The sequence below is a fragment of the Tricharina praecox genome (genome assembly GCF_024521635.1).
Source record: "Tricharina praecox strain CBS 144465 chromosome Unknown BZA05scaffold_8, whole genome shotgun sequence".
NCBI classification, from domain to species: domain Eukaryota; kingdom Fungi; phylum Ascomycota; class Pezizomycetes; order Pezizales; family Pyronemataceae; genus Tricharina; species Tricharina praecox.
In genome coordinates this window covers 286451-306758 of record NW_026250410.1, presented here as the reverse complement: position 1 = coordinate 306758, position 20308 = coordinate 286451, and the positions used below count along the sequence as shown (strand labels likewise).

At 53.5% G+C, this 20308-nt stretch overlaps 4 protein-coding genes across 4 annotated transcripts; all 4 read left to right on the top strand.

The window, feature by feature from the left end:
* Nucleotides 1–353: 353 nt before the first annotated feature.
* BZA05DRAFT_259710 (uncharacterized protein) lies at nt 354–3829 on the top strand. Its single transcript, XM_051480114.1, has 10 exons — nt 354–587; nt 648–709; nt 771–834; nt 895–1425; nt 1483–1628; nt 1680–2252; nt 2299–2499; nt 2550–2912; nt 2963–3104; nt 3156–3829. The coding sequence occupies exons 1-10, from the start codon at nt 456–458 to the stop codon at nt 3684–3686; spliced, it is 2745 nt and encodes a 914-aa protein (XP_051340680.1). The 5' UTR covers nt 354–455; the 3' UTR covers nt 3687–3829.
* On the top strand, nt 3830–4269 carry BZA05DRAFT_259707 (uncharacterized protein). Its single transcript, XM_051480113.1, has one exon. It carries the CDS (start codon nt 3972–3974, stop codon nt 4203–4205), a length of 234 nt encoding a protein of 77 aa, XP_051340679.1. The 5' UTR covers nt 3830–3971; the 3' UTR covers nt 4206–4269.
* Nucleotides 4270–9185: 4916 nt separating this feature from the next.
* Nucleotides 9186–10289, top strand: BZA05DRAFT_259695 (uncharacterized protein). Its single transcript, XM_051480112.1, has 2 exons — nt 9186–10211; nt 10287–10289. The coding sequence occupies exon 1, from the start codon at nt 9486–9488 to the stop codon at nt 10020–10022; it is 537 nt and encodes a 178-aa protein (XP_051340678.1). The 5' UTR covers nt 9186–9485; the 3' UTR covers nt 10023–10211; nt 10287–10289.
* Nucleotides 10290–13492: 3203 nt separating this feature from the next.
* Nucleotides 13493–15611, top strand: BZA05DRAFT_393449 (uncharacterized protein). Its single transcript, XM_051483213.1, has one exon. It carries the CDS (start codon nt 13663–13665, stop codon nt 15277–15279), a length of 1617 nt encoding a protein of 538 aa, XP_051340677.1. The 5' UTR covers nt 13493–13662; the 3' UTR covers nt 15280–15611.
* Nucleotides 15612–20308: the final 4697 nt, after the last annotated feature.

The following is a 20308-nucleotide window of genomic DNA, read 5'->3' as shown; positions in this document are numbered from 1 at the left end:
AGAACAGTGCTTGATACACCCCGACTTGCGCATACAATTCACTGCACGTGAGTCTGATACATACAGCCTGCACGCTTGGCATCTTAGGACACAATCACCGGGACGCGGAACCCTGTCAAGATTCCCTAGGCGTAACCACACCGCCCGCGCCAGAACGTCTTGCCGCAAGCAAACCCACCACGACAACTCCTCCTCTACGACAAAGAGCGACATCGTTAGTTCTGTCTAGTGTTCCGAGCGATCTCTCCATACCTGCGGCGTAACGGACCCGCCATCCCACACCACCACTACAAGCGACAGCAAAAACCCTACTCCAACCGATCAATCACCCTCGCATGTCCACGAAACCCCTCCTCGTTCCTCCTTAACTCTTAACTTGAGCGAAGCACATCCCCGAGAACTTCCTACTACTCCCTCAAAACAACAATAAGCCAACTGCCCTTACCTCTCGAACCATGCCGCCGGGCTTCGCCTCCGGGCAGGCGCCTCGGCAGCTCTCTACCGATCCTATCGAAACCGACAGCGACACAATCGAAGAAAAGGCGCCTCCATTACCGCCACCCCGATCTGGGCGTTCGCGGCCACATGTCAGTGTTCACGCAGACCTGCTAGCAGGCTTTGAGCGCCGTAGCTAACCTCCCAGATAGGAAGGCAAACAGGATTTCACCACATCTGGAGCAATAGAAAAGAAGCATTTTCCAACATTCGCGTCGGTACACCGTCGCCCTCTTGCGGTTGTGAGATTTGTGGGCTGACAGGTTGTGGCCCAGCAGAAGCGCAGACTCCGAAACAATACCGACTCCATATAGTCAAACCGAACACTCCAGCCTCTTGGTACGATTCATCCAGTCGTCGTCGTTCCGCGGTTCCGTGTCGGTGACTTACTGATTGTAGAGCGGTCCCTCTCGACATGTCGACAAAATCTCTGGCGATCGCGGCTCCGCTCCCCAGACGAACCTCCGAAAGCGCATGAGACAGCTGGGGGAGGACATCAGCGATCCCATAGCCGAAAACCTCAAGGGAACGCTGGACTCCCCCGGTGGCGACGGAAATCCGAACTCGCGAGCGGAGATCGGAGGGGGTAAGAGGGCACGGCAGACGATCGGGGGTAAATCGCAGCTGTGGTCCTCCCAGCCGAATAGATGGAGTGGCAGCGGCGGCGGCAGCGCCAATGGCAGCTCCGGCGGCCGAAAGCCTCGTGGTTTGGTGTCCCAGAATAAACTTAATAAGCACTGGCAGATTACGACATTCCAGAAGGGTACGCTACAAGCGAATTCGGATCCGAGAAACGGGGAGGATCTCCATCTGGAGTGGGAAGCGAAACGGAACGGAAAAGGAGCGCAATTCCGAGTCAAAAAAGTGGATGGGCACACTAAGGCTTCCGAAGTGCTTGCGGATTTTTCCGCAGATTTTGTGAAGCTCTATGTACACTTCTCTTACTACTCCCTACCGTGTTTGTTTGCCCTGCTGACAGTTCTACAGCACTGCGAGAATCAAATTGGGCTTGAGTTCCACGGGACGAAACATACTTATGGTTACCTTGCCATTACAAACAAAAAAGATATAGAGGAAGTGAGGGGTGCTCTCACCTCCGAATTGGAGCGCAAAAAAGTCCACCAGGTCGATGAGTAAGTTTATCTTGACCTGTTGAAATACTTCCCCTACTAATGCCGGTCTAGTGAGCGGATGAAGAAACACTGCCAGAACATCAAAATGCACAATTCACGCCACGAACAGGTGTCGCTCGTAGAGGATCCTGAAGATTTCGAACGTTTGCGTGAAATGGAGCAGAAATTCGGGATCCGGAGCTCTGATCCAGAACCACGAGGACCTTCCAAGTCTCGGGCGCCCTCTAGTGATACTGCAAGGCCTATGACTGCGCAGGAAGCCATCGATTTTGCACTCGCGAAGTCTTTACAGGAACATAGTTCACAGGAGAGACGGAGGTCTACCAGGAGTACGGGCGGCCGTATGCCGTTCCTAAGTCTTACGCAGACGAAGAGAACCACCAGAAGCGACAAGCCTAGCAACGAAGGCATGAAGGAGGCTGTCAAACGCCCCTTGGAAATAGACGAAGATCTGGTGTGGGCAAATAAACGCACAAAATCGCTGCAATTGCCGGAGCCACGATGGTCCCGGCCATTGATCTACCCATCTAGTGGTCTAGGACGTACGCCTGTCGAATACGATGACCTCTACCGATTGAATCCGGAGGAGTGGCTGAACGACAACATCATCAATTTCTACATGAAGTAGGTCGGCACGGATTTGGTTTAAGGTATGCGCTGACATCTTTAGGTATCTTGATGTGACCCTCAAAGAGAAGAATCCCCGGTTGTCAGAACAAGTCCACTTCATGAATACTTTTTTCTACGAGCGCCTCTGCCAAAAGAACAGGATCGGCGCCAGCAAGGAGAAGAATCTGGACGGAATCTTGAAGTGGACTGCGAAGCTTGATTTGTTCAAAAAGAACTACATCATAATCCCGATTAATGAATGGTAACTCAAGTCACTTTGGCAGGCAAGTGTTTCATACTAACGTTGTATAGCTCTCATTGGTACCTCGCTATCGTGTGCAACCTTCATAATTTGGAGCGAAAGCTTGTGGTCGACACGCCCAACACGGACTCGGATGAGGCATCCGCCGATGAGCCGGTAGCCGCCGTGGATCCTTCCACCGACAGATCGTCTGATGTTTCAGACACCCTGACTAGCACAGAGAGCATGTCGGTCGATAAAGACGAGTGGCCGTCGGAGGATGAGGTCGAGCGACTAGACGGCGAGAAGGAAGCCAGCAATCACAGCGCCAAACTATCCCCCAAAACTCTAGGCATTGACTCTTCGTCTAATTACGCATATGGGAATGGATCGAAAGCTAAGCGGAAGAGTAAACACTACGTTCCGCCAAACACGTATGTAAAATGATCCCGCATACTAATTGCTGGTGGCTGACATACAATAGACCTGCGATCATTATCTTGGATTCAATGAATGTGCCACGGCAGGCTGCTATTGCCAGGCTAAGGGAATGGTTAATCCACGAAGCGAAGGTCAAGCGTGGCCTGGAGATTTCAAAAGCCGAAATCAAGGGCTGCAGTGCCAAGGTAAGATATTTACCAACTTCCCGTGGGCAGGTCATTTATTAATCTTTACAGAATCCTGACCAGGACAATGGGTACGATTGTGGCGTCCACGCTTTGCATTACAGCGAAGTCTTTCTAGACCATGTTGAGACCTTCGTGGCATCCTTCCTCGCCCGGAACTTGAGTTGCGATAACGAGATCTGGAAGGTGGAAGGCATCCCGACCCTGAGGAAGAAAATCTTCGATCTCGTGTGCAGCCTGTACGAAGAACAGGAAACCGAGCCTCAGGAATCCAAGGTGGTCGACAGTCCCCCATCCTCCCCCCTACCCGTGCCCTCTTCGTTGCCCCTGCCCTCACCAATGTCGAAATCGCCGAGTACCTCTGACCATACCTCCGACGATGATGGAGATGCCGTTAGCTCTCAGGAAAAAGAGGACTCGCCTGGCGAGCAGCTCGTTAAGGAGGCGAATGTTGACACCGACAACACTGAGCCAGAGGAACCAGCAGCAGAACTCAAGCTGGAGCCTACGGTGATCAGGATGACGGAGGTGCCCGGGCCTGAGGGTCCCAGTGACCCTTGGAGGGCCGTTCGCTCGTCGTAAGGGAGATGGGCGATTCGTTTTCTTTGTTATTTTCTTCTCTTTTTCCTTGTATTTTTTTCCACCTATCTTTTTTCCTATCTTTTTTCTTCCTATATTTTTTTTTTCAGATTGGAGTTGATTGGTCGGGGTTGGGGTTGGGGTTGGTGTTTTGTTTTGTCCATTGTCTTTTTTTCCTCTTTCAACTCTTGATTTCGTTGTTATTTTCATCCTTCTGGTGCTGGTCTGGATGGCCTATTGGCGTTCTGAGCTGTTTGTTTCTTGCTTGCTTGCTTGATTGTCCGGGGGATGAGATTTGTACTATACATTAGGTATTTCGTTTGTACTCTACCTTTTATGCCACCTTTTTTTTTGTTTTTGTTTTCTTTTCATTCATTCGGTCGAGGGGTTGCTTTGGGGTTGCTTGGGGGGTTAGTTAGATTAGGGGGCGGCGACGGTGTCCATTGTTGTACTTTCTTACTTTCTTACTCTTCCTTACTTACTTACTGTTGGTTGGATGCGGGCTATGTAGATACTTTGTAAGTTGCTTTACTTGGGACTTGGGTGGGTAGCGTTGCTCTCAACGGGAATATAATTTCTATTGATGGTATTGATGGTATCGGGAACGAAACGAATCGGGTTTGTGTGAGAGTACAGTGGCAGTGGCAGTGGCAGGGCGCAAGTGCGAGTGTGCATCACGAAATATCATGCGACTTGAAGTACCTATCCCTCCCTCGCCGGTCAGAAGTTGGAACGAAATACTCGGTAGATGTGTACGGCTATGGGTCTGAGCACTAGAACGTGTATTTCGAGATAGCTCTTGGAATCCGGTAGTCGAAGGCTGTCGGAGCGTGCACTTGGGTTGGTTTCCGGAATTCGATCGAACTTCTGAAAACTCTCGGCTGGGACCGTGGAATTGAATGAAGCTTGGAGAGGCGGAGTGGAGCGAAGTCAGGGAATCGAGGTTCTGGAGAGACTGGCTGGGGATTGAAGTTTGGAGCGGAACGGAGGTGAAGCTTCGGAGTGAGATTGAGTCTGGGAGTGAACTGAGGCATGGAGTCGCGGAGTGGAGGATTGAAATTTGAAGCCTTGGAATTGCGCCCTGAAAATTCTCGTTTGGAGTCTGTGGGTGACATGGCGGCTTGGAGTGAACGAGCTGTGAGTTGAATGAAGCCGCCGAGTGGAACGAAGCCTTGGAGTGGAATGAAGCCGTGGAGTGAACGAAGCCGTGGAGTGAACGAAGCCGTGGAGTGAACGAGACGTGAGATGAATGAAGCCGGCGAGTTGAATGGAGCCTTGGAGTGAACGAGCCGTGAGATGAATGGAGCCCCGTGGAGTGGTTGGAGCGAACGAGCCGGGAGGTGAATGAAGCCGGGAGGTAAATGAAGCCGCCGAGTGGAATGAAGCCGCCGAGTGGAGGAATGAAGCCTTGGAACGAACGAGCCGTGAGGTGAATGAAGCCTTGGAGTAGAATGAAGCCTTAGAGCGAACGAAGCCGCGGAGGTGAATGAAGCTTTGGAGTGGAGGATTGAATCCTTGGAACTGCGCCCCGGAAATACTCATTTGGAGTCTGTGGGTGACATGGCGGCTTGGGGTGAATGAACCCTTGGAGCGAACGAGCCATGAGGTGGATGAAGCCTTAGAGTGTAATTCCGAAGGAAGGAATCTCCAGCCTCCACGAAATCTCACTAGGCGCAGGGCCGGGATCATGTGAGTGGGCCCAGTTGGCATGATACCCAGGGACGTACCTGGTGAGATATCGACATAAAACTTGTTTTCGGTTCTACATAACTCTGGATAGGACAGGACAGGACGCGACATGGAAGAAGTAGGTTACGAGTGAACGAGCGAGTGAGAGTGGCTTCGACACTGATCATTCGATCATGGCCCGACCAAGGTTGAAGATTCCGGGCCGCCCCGGGAGTTCACGTCCTCATCCTCATCTTCGTCCCCCGCCCCCCGGCCTAACTACGGTAGTTGGACGAAACCATGGTTTCCCAACTCAACCCAAGACAAGACCAACGGACCCACCCACGACGGGGCCAGCCGCCCGGGTTCGGCAAGCAGCCATCTCCCCACTCCACCAAGCCGGTGGCGCTCTCACCGCTCCATCCCGTGGAGGAGCCGAAGGATTCCCCGGCTAAGACCCCGGCAGCGCTCTGCCCGAGCGAGTGCCGTTGTGCCAACATTCCGAGGGATTATGTGCTAGTATACATTAGGACTCGTGGTGAGACATTAGGTCTCACTACCGTATGCACATAGGGCTGACGATATGTCACTGCCACTGTCACTGCCACTGCTACTGCCATTGACTGGGCCTTGGTTTATGATATACGGTATCTGTCTATTCCTGTCGCGGTCAACGATGTCGGCTCACTGGCTTACTAGGGAGTGGGAGGAGGGGTGGGATGGGGGGATGACGAGCGGCTGCGTTTGTGCGCTCGCACCGATGCTCCAGCAAGCAGCAAGCCAGGAGGTCCGCATAAACACCACGACCTAAAGTAAAGTAAGCCCCCCATCGACGCCATTCCAGAAGGGGGCATTCTGCGGTTCAATGGCACAGCGCAGCGCAGTAAAGCAACAACAGTGATAGTCATGGCTGGCTGGCTGGCAGGCAGATTGTTTAGGCCCCACTGCCCAGGGCTGGTTTATGTTTATGTGCACTTGCTGCATTGCTGCAGGATATACTCCACAGCCGCTACAAACCGGGGAAGATCTTCACGGTGGTTGCTGGGTGCATGTCTCGAATGTATGCCTAAAGTAGAGTAGTACCTCCCTCCTATGGATGGAAGGAAGAGAATGGATGGATGGATGGATGGATGGATGGATGCAGAAGATGCAGAAGATCGGCGGCTCACCGGTATGCTATTGTGGTATAGTATGGACCACGGTGTCCTCGCTGGTGCGTTCGTGGGCTACGGACGTTGCAGGCCGCACGCGGATTGACGTCCTCGTACATATCTCTCTCTGTATATGTGTGTGTGCGTATTCTCCAGCGGGTTTCCTCCACTCTACCCACCGCTGCTTTTGCATCTGCATCTGCATCTTCATATCCATATACAAGCCCCAGCCACCAAGATGTCTCCTTTGGTGGAGGAGGGCCGGAATCGCGGGTATTGGGCATGCATACCGATCTCACTCACTCATACATACCGTACATAGCTGCAGGTGCAGGAAGGATGACCGGCTATTGCATATCTCGAAATGTACAGTAGGTACCGTACAGTACCGTACTCGTGTACATTCCGCACGAAATTTCAAGCTTTGGGTCTGGGATTTAACTTGTAACTTGTAACAGATAGGTAATATCTATGCTCATACCGATGCCTGTGAATCAACAAACCAACTACTTATATGCGTAGATGCGGTACAGGCCGGTTAGCACCCTCCCAGTCATAGGTACCGCCGTACCGGGAGAAATACTTTACTGTACGTAATCAGGTACTATACTGTCCGTACGTAATTAGCAAGATCCTTCAGCAGGGAAATGGAAGGTCTGCTTCTTGCATACCTATATCCGTCGAAAACTCAAAGCCCGTCGTCGATGACCGTCTGGTTACCGGTCCCCCCGCCGTCGAATCAAGCTTCCGTCATGGGAATTTAGAGTGAGATGATGCTCTGGTGCTCTGCCATCCTCCTTGTCTGTCCTCTGTCCGAAGCCCGAAACTGGAAGAATGCTTACTTACCTGCCTGCTTTGCTTGCTCACTTGCTACCTAGAGTAACCTACCTCCGCACGGCAACCCATAAGGTGTGATGCAAAGCCCACATCACCGATCACTTCGGACCACTTCGAGATTAGTTTACATGCCTACGCCGAGCATTTCCCGAACTGGCCGCCCTTCGTGAAGGATTATCCCGCCGTGCTGGCTCAGGCCGGTTAGGCTTTTGCATGATTGTATCTTGCGTTGCTGTTTCCGGTGGGGGTAGGGGGGGGGGGGGGGGATACGTCGCTTCAGTCTGCCTGCCTGGCTGTATGTATGATGATCGTGATCTGCACACATACATACAGGTTTTTGCCCAGACGGACGTCCGAGAAGGAGGAGGAGGATGAGAAACGTAAGTGAGAGGTAGGTAAGTGCTATACCCCCCCCCCCCCCCCCACACACACACACGACGTCTGCCGACATCAGTAGAGTAAAGTAGAGTACCTTGGTAGATCTATCATCACGATGGCCGGACGCAGTTGCAGCGTGCAGGAATCGGGGGTCACCGATGTTTCGGGGGTGCCTATTATGATAGGTGGGTACTTGGCCAAGAGGATGGATGGATGGATGGATGGATGGATGGATGGATGGATGGATGGATGGATGGATGGATGGATGGGTGGGTGAATCATGAGGACGCGAGTGAGATCTCAAGACAGGGGGCATAGAGTACCGTACCTACCGTAGATAGGTGCTCTGGAGAGGTACTCCAGGATATGATAGGGTAGAATAGGATAGGATAGGTACTACTCTATGTATCATAGAGTAAGTTGAGACAATTGCCACCAGACCAAACGGACGTGGAGGGTACTTACTTGGTAGCTACGAGAGCCTACTCAGTACAGTACATATTCGTACATATCATACCCGCGGGAACGTTCTTGCGAACCGGAAAGGAAAGGAAAGGGAAGTTGAGTGGTTGCTTTTTCCACCTGGCGTGCTGGCGTGCAGCGGCGGCGGCGGCGGCGGGACAGCGGTAGTGGTGGTCAGTGGTGGTCAGTGGTGGGTGTTTCACAAACCTGGAGGAGCACTCCACGGTTTCCAGCCTTGCGGAAGAAAGTCCGGGTCCGGCGAGAGGTACGTAGTGGGTATGTTAGCAAGGGGGATCAACCTGCCTAGTCCAGGGACGCCATCCGCCGTGACGGGGCGGGATGGTATCGCGAATGCGGCGGAGGGAAGCGGAAGTGGAAGGGGAAGGGGAAAGGGAAAGGGACGTTTGAGATCTGACCAGGAGGAGCGGCATCAAGATTCTCATCTGGCGTATTTTTTTTAATTTACTTTTTTTGATTTGTTTTTCGTCCACGCCGCTTTAACGGACAAGAAACAGGACGAGCAAGAGGAAAGGCAGGAGCAGGCAATTCCAGCGGATGTCGTCGTCGCGCATCGCGTTGTCATCATGCAAGCCACACTGGGCAACGCTGGGGCGAATGCAGGATGCAGTCTGGGGTTGGGGTGGGTTGGGTGGATGGTTCCGGGGCTTGAGAAGCAGCTAGCTCGGGCGGGGGTGGATTGTGGATTGTGGATTTCCAGAAGCAAAAGGCCCCCCGTCGAGATGGAAATGCCATCTTCGATGCAGACGCATTCCTGGGTACTCGAGTGCTTACTTGCTTGCCCCCACTCCGGCGGTGTGTGCGAGGAAGTGGAGAAACCGCAGCGTCGTTGGATTTGATGTCAGGATCGGCGTCGGGGGACCCTGAATATTCCGGGATCGGCGGTAGCCATGAGATCATCGGCCGCCACCCGTGTCTCGCAGCCAACCAACCCCTTGTGCCTCGTATGCAGAGGACGCAGAACGCAGAGCACGCAGCAGAGTGGTCGGGGTAACTACTCCAGAGTAGATGGGTCAGTTCGCAGACCCCGTTTCCATCCTTGCGGAGGGGGAGTTGCCCCACCAGTCAGCCAGTCAGCCAGTCACAGTCCACCTGGACTGCGAGCCAGGCTCGGTTAGGTGGGTATGGGCCGCGAGCGTGGGGTGGTGATGGTGGTGGTGGTGATGGTGGTGGTGGTGATGGTGGTGGTGGTGGTGATGCTGCTACGAACTACTGCTGCTGCCGGCTGCAAGCTGCAGGGCTCACTTTCCCCTCCCAGAGTGGGCACTTTGATTCACGCATCATCCGGATGTGGGAAGACGACTCCGGACGTGAGTGTTTGCGTGCTTGCTTGCCGCCTGCTTTCGTCCGTCACTGGCTGACTGACTGGCTGGCTGGCTGGCTGGCTGGCTCGGTGGCTGTCCATGGATGCTGGATGGATGGCTGTCTGTCTGGCTGTCTGTCTGGCTGTCTGTTTGCCGGTCCGACTCTCAAAGCCATCCATCCTACCGGCAGCTCCCACGGCACAAGGCGCAAGTTAACCGGCAATGCAAGTGTCGGAATGACAAGCGAGACTGAATGTGTGCACCTCATCTTGCTCAGTCTGATGTCGAGGGAGGCGGCGGCCACCAGGTCGCCCCCCAAGAACCCATCGAAATATATAAACCTCCCTCCACTCCATCCTAACATCAATATTCAATCCCATCAGCATTCGGAACATTACCATCACTGCCATCACCACCACCACAACCACAACCAACCCACTGCAACCACCCCCATCCTCCCCAACACCAACAGCTCCATCGCTGCCAGCCACACTCGCACTCCCACAGACGAAGTCCTCTGATTCAACACCATACAAACTCCATCACCCTTCCTCGCCTTTTCGACAGACCCCCTACCAAAATCCCATGTCTTCCACCATGACCACCTCCGTGCACACCAACGGCGCCTCGTCCAGCAGCGACAGCTCCTACATGCGCCACCACCAGAGCCACCACGACACCTCCGCGGACCCGATCCAGTCGTACGCTCGGTTAGTCCCCCTTCTCCCTCCCTCTTCCCTCGTGCGCATCCACAAGTCCATCCAGCCAGCTAACATTCCCCCCAGCATCCTGTTCGAGCACACCCGCAAGCAGATGGACATCAGCTTCCGCCCATCAGCGTCCGCGCAGAGCCCCGAGCACGGCAAGCGGGAAAACTCGTCTCGCAAGACTGCCGCCTAGTCACGAAACGAACCATATTTATACGAAAGAAACGAATCGGATCGAATCGCATTGTACATTGCCACCATCACCAAATCACATCACATCACATCTTCACATACCATCACGAGCATACATAACCTGGGGTTGACTTTGGCTTTTTTCTTTAACGGGCGCGCATCTGTTTTGGATCTTTTCTTGTTCTTTTCTGTTCTTTTCTTGTTACTTTTTTGTCTACCTAAGGGGGCACGGGGTCGAATTTTGTACAGCATAGGGGACGAGGGACGCCCGGGGATGGGGATATAAAGAATCAGATCAAAAGTTATCGCCATTCGCCCCTACGAGACCACCACACCACACATGTAAACCTCTCGAACACCACAACCACACAATAGAAAGTAATACAAGTTTGCATACAGGGTGTTTAGATACACATCCAGCTTCGACAAAACTTCTAGCCAAAGGAAATCAGTATTTTATGTGAAGTTATGCGGCTAACCCAAGTCCTATTGTCTCAAGGCTATCAATTTTCAACCACAGATTCTGCATCCCAAACATACTTTAAAAAATATTGGGCAATTGGAAGTCCTTTTTAACTGCTTAAGTGATCTTATAAGAAACTGGCTTGCAAATATAAGCAGTTATGGTTGAGCAATGCGGCCCAAGAGAAAAATTTATGGTTGACGCTGGTTGTCATGCAACTTTTTGTATGGGAGCCCCATACAAAATGCGAAATCACTGTTCAGGTCATGTACAAACCCCCCATTGAAAGCCACCAATCTTGACTAAAAGCGGTCAAAATTTTTATATATGAGAGGGCTTATGATTTTACGGCGTCTGTGAAAGACGATATTTTTCCGTCAGGCGAAGGATGAGTTTTAGTGGTGTGAAAGTGGCCATTTTTGGTGTAAAACGGCCCCCTGGCGATAACCTTTGACCTAGTACTTTATATAAAGGGAGAACGGAGTGGATGTAACTTTCAATCTTCTTGTTATTGCCACCACATCTACTTCTACATACTTCATACTTCATACATACATAGCATGGAATGGGAGCTGAATAGATTGGTGTATGGCGTTAGGACAAGATTTTCGCTGTTGTGCTGCGCTGGCTGGATGGCTGGTGAGTGAGTGAGGCGATATAAGCAATCGACCTGCGTTTTCGGTCGTACTACGGTACTGGTTTTTGATATTATCAACCTTTTCAGTCGTCCTACATGCTACAGCTTCCATCGAAGGATGTCGGGAACAAGTTGCAGAGTCCAGACGAGTCTTGACACAGTAATTTCACTACAACGGACAATACGGAAGGGTGTAATCCCAATCGTTGGCCTTAACCCAACAGCACACATCCAGGAATCCACACGCACATCCACATCCATATCCACACACACATCTAGTGTGACCGCTATGAAGGCTGTCCGTCACAGTTCTCAGTACGTTCGTCGCATGAACAGCTATACCTAGTACTGGAAGACCGGATGGTTGTATTGGAAACGATGGGTTGTGAGCAGTGCTGGTGTCCATCCATCCATTCGGGTTGGGTTGGGTTGGGTTAACGATGCATCCAGCAGCTCCCACATGCACCGTCTCCTCCGCCAGGTTCCGTGGAATTCCTTCTCCTGTACGGCCGGCTACTAATCTTATGTGCCTATAGACTAAGTACGTTTCTTTTTTCTGGATGGATATCTCACTGCGCGGAAGCTGTTTTGTTTTGTTTAATCATCATAGCATTCGGCCTTATCAGATCATGGCTGTACACACGTCCCACTGCGCGGGAGCCTACGATCCGCCCGTGGGGTTCCGTGGATGAATGGGCGCCGAGTGATACTTCGAGCTGGTCGTTTGACACTTCACTTATCGTATGCGCCGTGCCGGAGAGGGGGATGAGGATGATTTTTTTTACCGTTTGAAAGCCTCCCGGTATGTACGAATACGGTAAACCACGGGATACTTTGGCAGGCACCACTCTATCCTACTGTTTGCTAGCAGGGAAAATTATCAAAGCACCGAGAGGAATGGTCTGACCGTCGTCCTAGGTACTTCCTACGGACGCCGCCAATGCTCACGCCGCTCATCCTTCGCCATCCACCCCTCAGTGCTCACATCGACGTCCTTTTCGTAAGAATTGAACCGCATTTGGAAGCGTCACTTTCCGTCTTCTTCTTCTCTCTTCTTTCTCCTCCGCTTCTCCGGGGGGCACTTCCTTCCCTGGGTGACAATGAGATCGCCCGAGAGGATGTGTGCCGTACCGGTATAAACATACCGTCAGCCGGTCCGGTAGTTGGTTAAGAGGCGTTTCTTTGTCTTTCGTCTTTGGTCGGTCGGTCGTCATATTCGCCTTCCTCTAATCTAGAGTAGTGTACCCGAGTAGGCCTCAACAACAACAGGTACTCCCCCCGGACGGTGGACCCAAAGCGTTTGTTCCCAGTATTCCTCCCCTTTAAATATACCTGTCCATGGTATTGCTCCGGATGACGAGTGAATGATGCCTTGTGATCGACATGGAATGGTACTCTGCTGGGATCTTATCTTATCTTATCTTATCGGATTACTGGTTAGTGGCTGGTTACGCCAAGTCACGTGCCACACCACCCCTTGCTTAGCGGGTAGCAACTCTACACGTCTTCCCACACACCAGTCTGGACTCTGGACTCTGGACTCTGGACTCTGGACTCTCCACTGCGGCAACAACCACAGCACAGCACAGCGCAACTGAAAGCTACACAACCCCACCGCCCATTCACCCCCCATTCACCCCCTCGCCCCCCTCCCTTCCATCCACCCCCTCCCCCATCCCCCCCAACAGCACAACAGCATGCCCTGTGGCAACCCCATCCTCCTAACCTTCCTGCAGGAATGGTGGGACGAAGCGCGCGAGCAAGGGCACAAAAAAGCGGGGACCCTAAAGCGCGCACACGACAGCATGGCGTCGTGTCCGATCGCGTTCTCGCACCCCTCCGAGGCGCAGCAGTTGAACGGCATCGGCCCTGCCATCGTCGACAAGCTCACGCGCGCGTATGAGGTTTATTGTGCTGAGAATGGGATGGCCGTGCCTGTTAGGGGGAAGAGAAGGGGTGTGGGGGAGAGAGGGGAGGGAGGGGAGCAGCAGCTGGGGGAGGAGCAGGGGACGGGGACGGGGACGGGGACGGCGAAGAGGAGGAAGACGAATACGGATACTGAGAGGCCGTATGTGCCCCGGATCAGGAGCGGCCCGTATGCGATCCTCCTCGCGCTGTATGAGGCGGAACAGGAGGTGCCCAACGGTCAAAAACCCCCCGGAATGTTGAAGCAGCACTTGGTCGACGCTGCGCAGCCGTATTGTGATACGAGCATGGAGGCGCCAGAGAGTACGAAGTCGTTCTATAATGGGTGGTCGTCGAGGAAGGCATTGTTTGACAAGAATCTTGTTTATTCCAAGGGACATCCGCCGAGATACTTTTTGACGGAGTCGGGCACCAAGGTGGCGGAGGGGATCCAGGAGGCGAGGAGGCGCGGTGAGGGTCTTGGAGCTGGTGATCCTCTTCCTCCTCCGCCTCCTCCTCCCCCTCCCCGTGAAGCCTCTGCTCTGCCGAGGGGCAGTGCGGTTCCGGGTCCTGCAGGGTTGTCGCGGCGAAATCTCAACGTGTTGAATTCGGATATGGTACTCGATGGGTCGGTCGTCAACCCCGGTGTCTATAACGTGGATTCCGAAGGCCCGGAAAACCGCAGCGCAGTCGAGAAGAATGCAGACAGACAGGCGCAGAGACGGAGGCTGCAGCTCATGTATAGCGGGGCGAGTCCTGAATACGGCAACAACCTCCCTGCGCGCACAGCCGCCGAGTTGGCAGCAATTGACCGCGAAGTGGAGGAGGTGCGACAGCGCACCCTCAATGGCCGACCAGTTCCTCCGGTGGGCCTTGCTCTTGGCGGTGGTCAACCGATGGCTGCGTCGGTTGTTGCACTCGCGCGTACGAGCTCGTCCGCTAGCAATCATTCCAGCACTGCCGCTGGCTCCGCCTCGGTGCCCCCCGTGTTCGCCCCATTCGAGCCCGCGGTCCTACGCTCTAGCGAGTACACCGTGGAGCTGATTCTGGACAACCGCGAAGTACGCTCCAAGACGGACCGCGATTACCTCCAGAACAACCTCATCACAGCCGGCGTGACACCGACCACGCGGGCGCTCCAAGTCGGCGACGCACTCTGGGTCGCGCGCTCCGGCAACCGCGAGTTCGTGCTCGACTACATCGTCGAGCGCAAGCGACTCGACGACCTAGTCAGCTCCATCAAGGACGGGCGGTTCCACGAGCAGAAATTCCGGCTCACCAAGAGCGGGATCCCGCACGTGATCTACATCATCGAGGCGTTCGCGCTCGGCGACAACGGCGCGCACATGACGGAGGCGATCGAGACGGCCATCTCCAGCACGCAGGTGGTTAACGGCTTCTTTGTGAAGCGCACCGCCAAGCTCGACGACACGATCCGCTACCTCGCGCGCATGACAAAGACACTGCGAGACCTCTACCTCGGCAGGGACCTGCACATCATCCCCGCTGAACTCGTCGAGAGCCGCACCTACTCCCACCTCCGCACCCACCTCAAGAACACCCACCCGGAAAGGGGCTTCTACCTCGCCTACGACACGTTCTCGAGCCTGGTGAATAAAAACGGCAGCACCACCCTCAGAGACGTCTTCCTGAAGATGCTGATGTGCGTCCGTGGCATCTCCGCCGAAAAGGCCCTCGAGATACAGAGGTCGTTTGCTACCCCTGCCGCCCTGATCGAGGCGTTTGTAGGCTGTAACGACGATAGGCAGCGCGATGAGCTCGTCTTCAAAGCCTGTGAGAATACTATCGGCAGACGGAAGATTGGCTGCGTCGTTAGCAAGAAGGTTAGGGAGGTCTGGTGGGGGGTCGCGTAGCTGTTCTGTGTGGGACTCGGATTTCCGAGTGAGTACCGAACGAAATGATCTTGTGGCTTATGGCTTACACGGGTCCCATCCATCTTTAAGTCACCGATTAACTGGTGCTCCTGTTTATCGCCTAGATGATAGATGGTTGATTATCCCGTACATAGCAAGCCTAGGTAGTTCACCCATGTATATACCCCGCAACACAAATGTATTGCATTGTATTGTCCACCTTGATCACGATCATCTGTCAGATGAGTGGATCCGTCTGCTTATCCTGCATCCTAATAGAAGGAATTCGGATATATAGCCATCTCTTTCGCGGCAATGCTAGTTCCATCGGCATGCTTCAGGGCTCGAGGCTACGTGAAACTTGAAAGACTTGCATATCCGGCGGCACAGGTTGTCACTCTGCGACCTCTAGCTACTCGGAGGATATATGAGGTATGTAGGCTGGAGCTCGGCGGAGTGCGATCTTGCGTTGAATATTATACCCAAGTACAGCGAGCACCGCTCTCTAGGTAGGTGCGAATCTCAGAGTTCTCATACCACATAGTCCGATCCAGTCCGGTCCAGTCCGTCCGGACCCATGGACGGGACTGGTCACTGGACTACATACATCCAGTCTGTCCGGGGTGTTTGTTGGACGAACTGGGTAATCCGACAGTAAGGTCGGACGGGACGGACTGCAGCCGACTGAATTCCAACCCCGTGCAGAAAATCGGCGGACGGGACAGACTGGGTACTTTTATCCCGTCCTCCGAAAGGTACGGACGGACGGGATTGGGTCTTGGCTGTCCGGACGGGACGGACTGTGGAGAATACCGGCTGTGCGATACTTATTCACCTGACGGGCCTGACATTTTCTTCCTCCTTCTTGTCTTCACGACTGGTTGAGTTGCATTAGCTCACAAATGTCCCAAACGTAAGAGCGCGGGACTAGAAATCGGACTCCCTGTGAGAGCTATACCGTATTCTACTGCACATACATACTGTAGGAGACAATTGTGGTCGTTAGGTGTAAACGTGTTGTCTGAAGAGGAAGATCTATCTACAGGAGTTCCTTATATACTTCTCGGCCCCAACTCGACCCGGGTTACCCTCCCCAGGGTATGAACCCTACACCTCGAGATATGAACCCCAAATCACTTCCCTGTTCAGAACAAGCGCCGTGGTGAAGAAAAATAACACCCGCTAATCAGCCCCAATATTCCTTCCTCTTCCTCTTCGCCTTTGCCTGCTGCGCCCTCCGTTTCGCATCCCAATCGCCTGGACCTAGCCCGTGCTTTTCGTGATATTCTTCCACCAACTCCCGTGCGTTCCGTAGTCCATCCAACTCTAACCAAGCCGTATCGCCAATGTAGTCATCCAATTCTACCAAGTAGCGAGCGTTCTTCTTGGTGGTACCTGCGTTTGTATGCTCTAAAATCGATTTTAGCTCACAGACCCCGCCTCCCTCCTTCTTCAACCGGAGTAGTGGGATGTGCTCTTGTGGTCTTGATCTGTCAGTAGTGTCATGCCGGAGGCGTGAGACGTGAAAGACTGGATGAATCGGAAGATCGGTGCCCAAATCGAGCTTAACTGCGGTCCCCTTCCTGAAAATTGTGATCCCGGCGTTTGGTATTTGCATCCGCTTGTTACACCCAGCGAGCTTGAAACGTACTTCAGGCATATGGGAATACATTAGTACCGCTGTTGGTCATCATCAACCATTACTATGGGCAGTCATTGGAAGAACTCAGCCAGAATCAGTGGATTTGGGACGAGTGATAACTTGTGATCGAGATTCAAACCTCACAGATGGCCACTAGAACCTCGTGGAGGGTGGCTATGGACTCATTGATGAGTTTTGGAGTGCGCTCAATTACCTAGGAAAACCTGTTGAAAATCTCATCAAGACGTGCAGGTTGTCAAAGGTTATCCTCCGTGGCCGCCATGGTAAAAGCATACTAGTTTCCGTTTCCCATACAAATAAAGTTTTATTTGGGGTCAAAATAACCCTCGAACGGTCGTGCCGGACAGGCGAGGCGAAACGTACCCGGTGGGTATATGAAGGGAAGCCTGTCATCTGTCAGTACTTTAGAGAAGTTTGGATCAAAACTTGTCGAGTTGCATATACATACTTCTGCAGTCATACTGCGATTGCTGCGGCACTTGAGGCACGTCATAGACAATAAGGAGACGCATACTATCTGCGAGATAGTAGTCACCGGAAGGACACGGAAGTCATCAAGCCAATAGGCTGCGGCTCCGTCGTTTGTAGTCGCCGACCAACTCAAGGGTGCATACGAGTTCCGCTCGGAAACACCAAAATCGAAGATAGACAAGGGTTCGGTACCCGAAGACCCAGTGCCTAGAACCATCGTCCACATCTCGTACAGGATACTCTTGTGTATTACCGAGGTAATACTCTCCCGAGCGCTCATAGTTAGACATCAGGCGGGGTGAGCCGTGTCGGTATAAAGACCGACGGCTTTCCGTCGTAGAGAAGGCATCGACTACCATCACTGGGAGTTAAGCCATAACAATCAAACATTGTTACTCTTGGATTTACTCTCTCTCCCTATTCGTGATTATCCGATCATCAACCCTTTTCAGTTGTTGTTTCCAAGAACAAGGCGCCGTGCGAATCAGTTGGGCCTCTACGTTTACTTCACCGCCATTGTACAGGTGCTGTTCTCTTCTGATCAGTAGACTGTCTTTGCCCGCTACTGTGAGCGTGCCAACTGTGAACCACCCCAGTGTTACACTGGACTACATACATCCCGTCCGTCTGTCTGGGGGGGGTGTGTTGGACGGACTAGGTAGTCCGCCAGTAAGGTCGGACGGGATGGACTACTTTTATACCGTCCTCCAAAAGGCACTGACGCTGGACGGGACTGGGTCTTGGCAGTCCGTCCCGTCCGGACTGTGGAGAACACTGGGTGCAATACTAAGAGGTATAAATCCACCGAATTAGCCTTACAAGTTAACTACCCTTCCCTCCTTCTTCTTTCTCCGACCATGATATGTACTAAGTCCTGAACGAAAGAATGCCGCACCAGGAATCATGCTCCTTTTGAGGGTCATACTCTGCTGCACATACAGCCCTGCTCTGCATGGCCCAGCCGGCATTCGTTCGTGGGTTTCTAGGACATCCCAGAAGGAAGACCCCTTTGTTTGTTGGGCGATGTCATGCATAATCACTCGATAACGGCGATGCGGGGGATTTTTTTGGTGGCGGGTTAGTACTTATGGGGGGACAGAATCCTTTTCGCACCGGCTGCGTTGGCCGTTTTGAGCAGAAGACTCCAGACTCGAGCGTAGTTTTCGTGGTGCTACTAGGTAGTACCGGTAGGTGGTTGGCGAGTGACGCTGTAGGTCTAAGAGTACCTACCTCATCCTACACATGCATACATCGTATTTTTCTCCGAGTGATGTCCGAAGCATGTACTGGTTCTGGTACGGGTCCGGCATGCGCAGCGAGCCTGTCGTCGGGGCTGAGTGAGGCGGGGTGTGGGGTGTCGCACTGTGGGGCGCGGGGTGTGAACTCTGGAGCAGGAGTGGTTACCGGCATTACCTTTGTCGTGGGGCATGGATGGAACCCTATGGAAGGCCGCAGGAGAAGGACGGTACCATGTATGCCCCGGATCGGGTATTGAATGGAACTCGGTTGTGCCGCGACGAAGGACCTACATCTTGCCTAAGGCCCGCCGGTAGTTACTCTACTGTATGTAGCAACGGGATCAGAACCCAATATTCGACCGGATAGATAGACTAGGCATCTGTCTATCTGCGTCCTCTATCTGCGGAATAAAGTGTATGTCTGTACCTAAGGTACTCTATCTGCTCGCCCTACGGAAGGAGTCCTCCGACGGACGTGTCACAGCCCGAGTGGAGTTGGCTGCTGGTTGGCGCGCTCACGTGCTGCTGCGCCCAGCTACTCCACTCTAGGCAATCCAGGTAGTGCCAGGGATGGAGCTCACAAATCGGGCGGCCAATCGCCTGTGCCTCCCCCCAGCGCCATCCTCTTTAACTACCGTGCATCCCCGTTCTCAACCATCCTGAACCCAATCCACCGCCAAACTCGACCACCACCAACTTTACCACCAACTCCACCAACTCCATCAACTCCACCACCACCAACTCCACAACCAGCCACAATCCCGCAACCACCACCACCACTACAACCACAACCCCAACCACAGCCACCCTCCCCCTCCAAACCGCAAACCACTCAATCCACAACCGCCAACCCAAGCAATGACTTCCCCGCCGGCCTCCCCCGTCCCCACCGCTCACGCCGCGTCGATGCCGCCCCCACCGCCGCCGACACCGATCGTATTCGCGCCGCGGCCGATGCGCATACCCAGCATCCTGATGGCAGCGGCGCCATCACCGCGCACGCCGTCGCCGTCGCTGCGGAGCACGCAGGACGTGCTCGAGGACTTCCTAAAGCTCGTTCGCGGCGGGAGTCCGAGGCGGCAGCGGGGGAGCGTTAGTGGCGAGGGGATGAGAGAGAAGGGGTTGTGTGAGTACTACTCCTAGGGCGGAGGGGGAGGGGGGATAGGCTACACCGCACAGCAGATGGCTAACGGGTAATGACAGCGGCTGCAGCTTCGCCGGTCTCAAGGAAGGAAACCCGCAATCCTATCATTCACAACTCGCAGTTCGGACTCGGCGCGCAGGGGGAGGAGGCCTGATCGCTCCCCCGCCCCTTGCTCCTCCTTGCTCCTCCTTCTCGCGGCTGTCTTGCTTTCTTGCTCTTGGGTATTCTTTCTTCCTTCCTTCCTTCGGTTCGCTACCGTGCGATGATACGGTGCTATGGTACGGACGGATACGGATACGGTGCGATTGCTTTTCTATGGTGCGATATTATTGTTTGTTTATTAGTTTGTTTGTTGTTAGGTTGGTTGCGGATGATTTGCATGCTTCCTTGCTTGCTTGCTTGCTTTGCGGGGCGGGGAAGGTCGGATCCACCACCCGCTCCCTGCTAGGATCTGGGAATGGGCTGGAGACGTTGTTGAACTGTTGAACTTTTGATTCTACTACCTATCATACG

Excerpts from the sequence above, each read along its gene's own strand:
- BZA05DRAFT_259695 (XM_051480112.1), top strand. The coding sequence starts at position 9,486 with ATGTGGGAAGACGACTCCGGACGTGAGTGTTTGCGTGCTTGCTTGCCG.
- BZA05DRAFT_259710 (XM_051480114.1), top strand. The coding sequence starts at position 456 with ATGCCGCCGGGCTTCGCCTCCGGGCAGGCGCCTCGGCAGCTCTCTACC. Across the intron at positions 2,253-2,298 it reads ATCATCAATTTCTACATGAA|GTATCTTGATGTGACCCTCA; the intron begins GTAGGTCGGCAC and ends TGACATCTTTAG. Across the intron at positions 2,913-2,962 it reads CACTACGTTCCGCCAAACAC|ACCTGCGATCATTATCTTGG; the intron begins GTATGTAAAATG and ends GACATACAATAG.
- BZA05DRAFT_259707 (XM_051480113.1), top strand. The coding sequence starts at position 3,972 with ATGAGATTTGTACTATACATTAGGTATTTCGTTTGTACTCTACCTTTT.
- BZA05DRAFT_393449 (XM_051483213.1), top strand. The coding sequence starts at position 13,663 with ATGTTGAAGCAGCACTTGGTCGACGCTGCGCAGCCGTATTGTGATACG.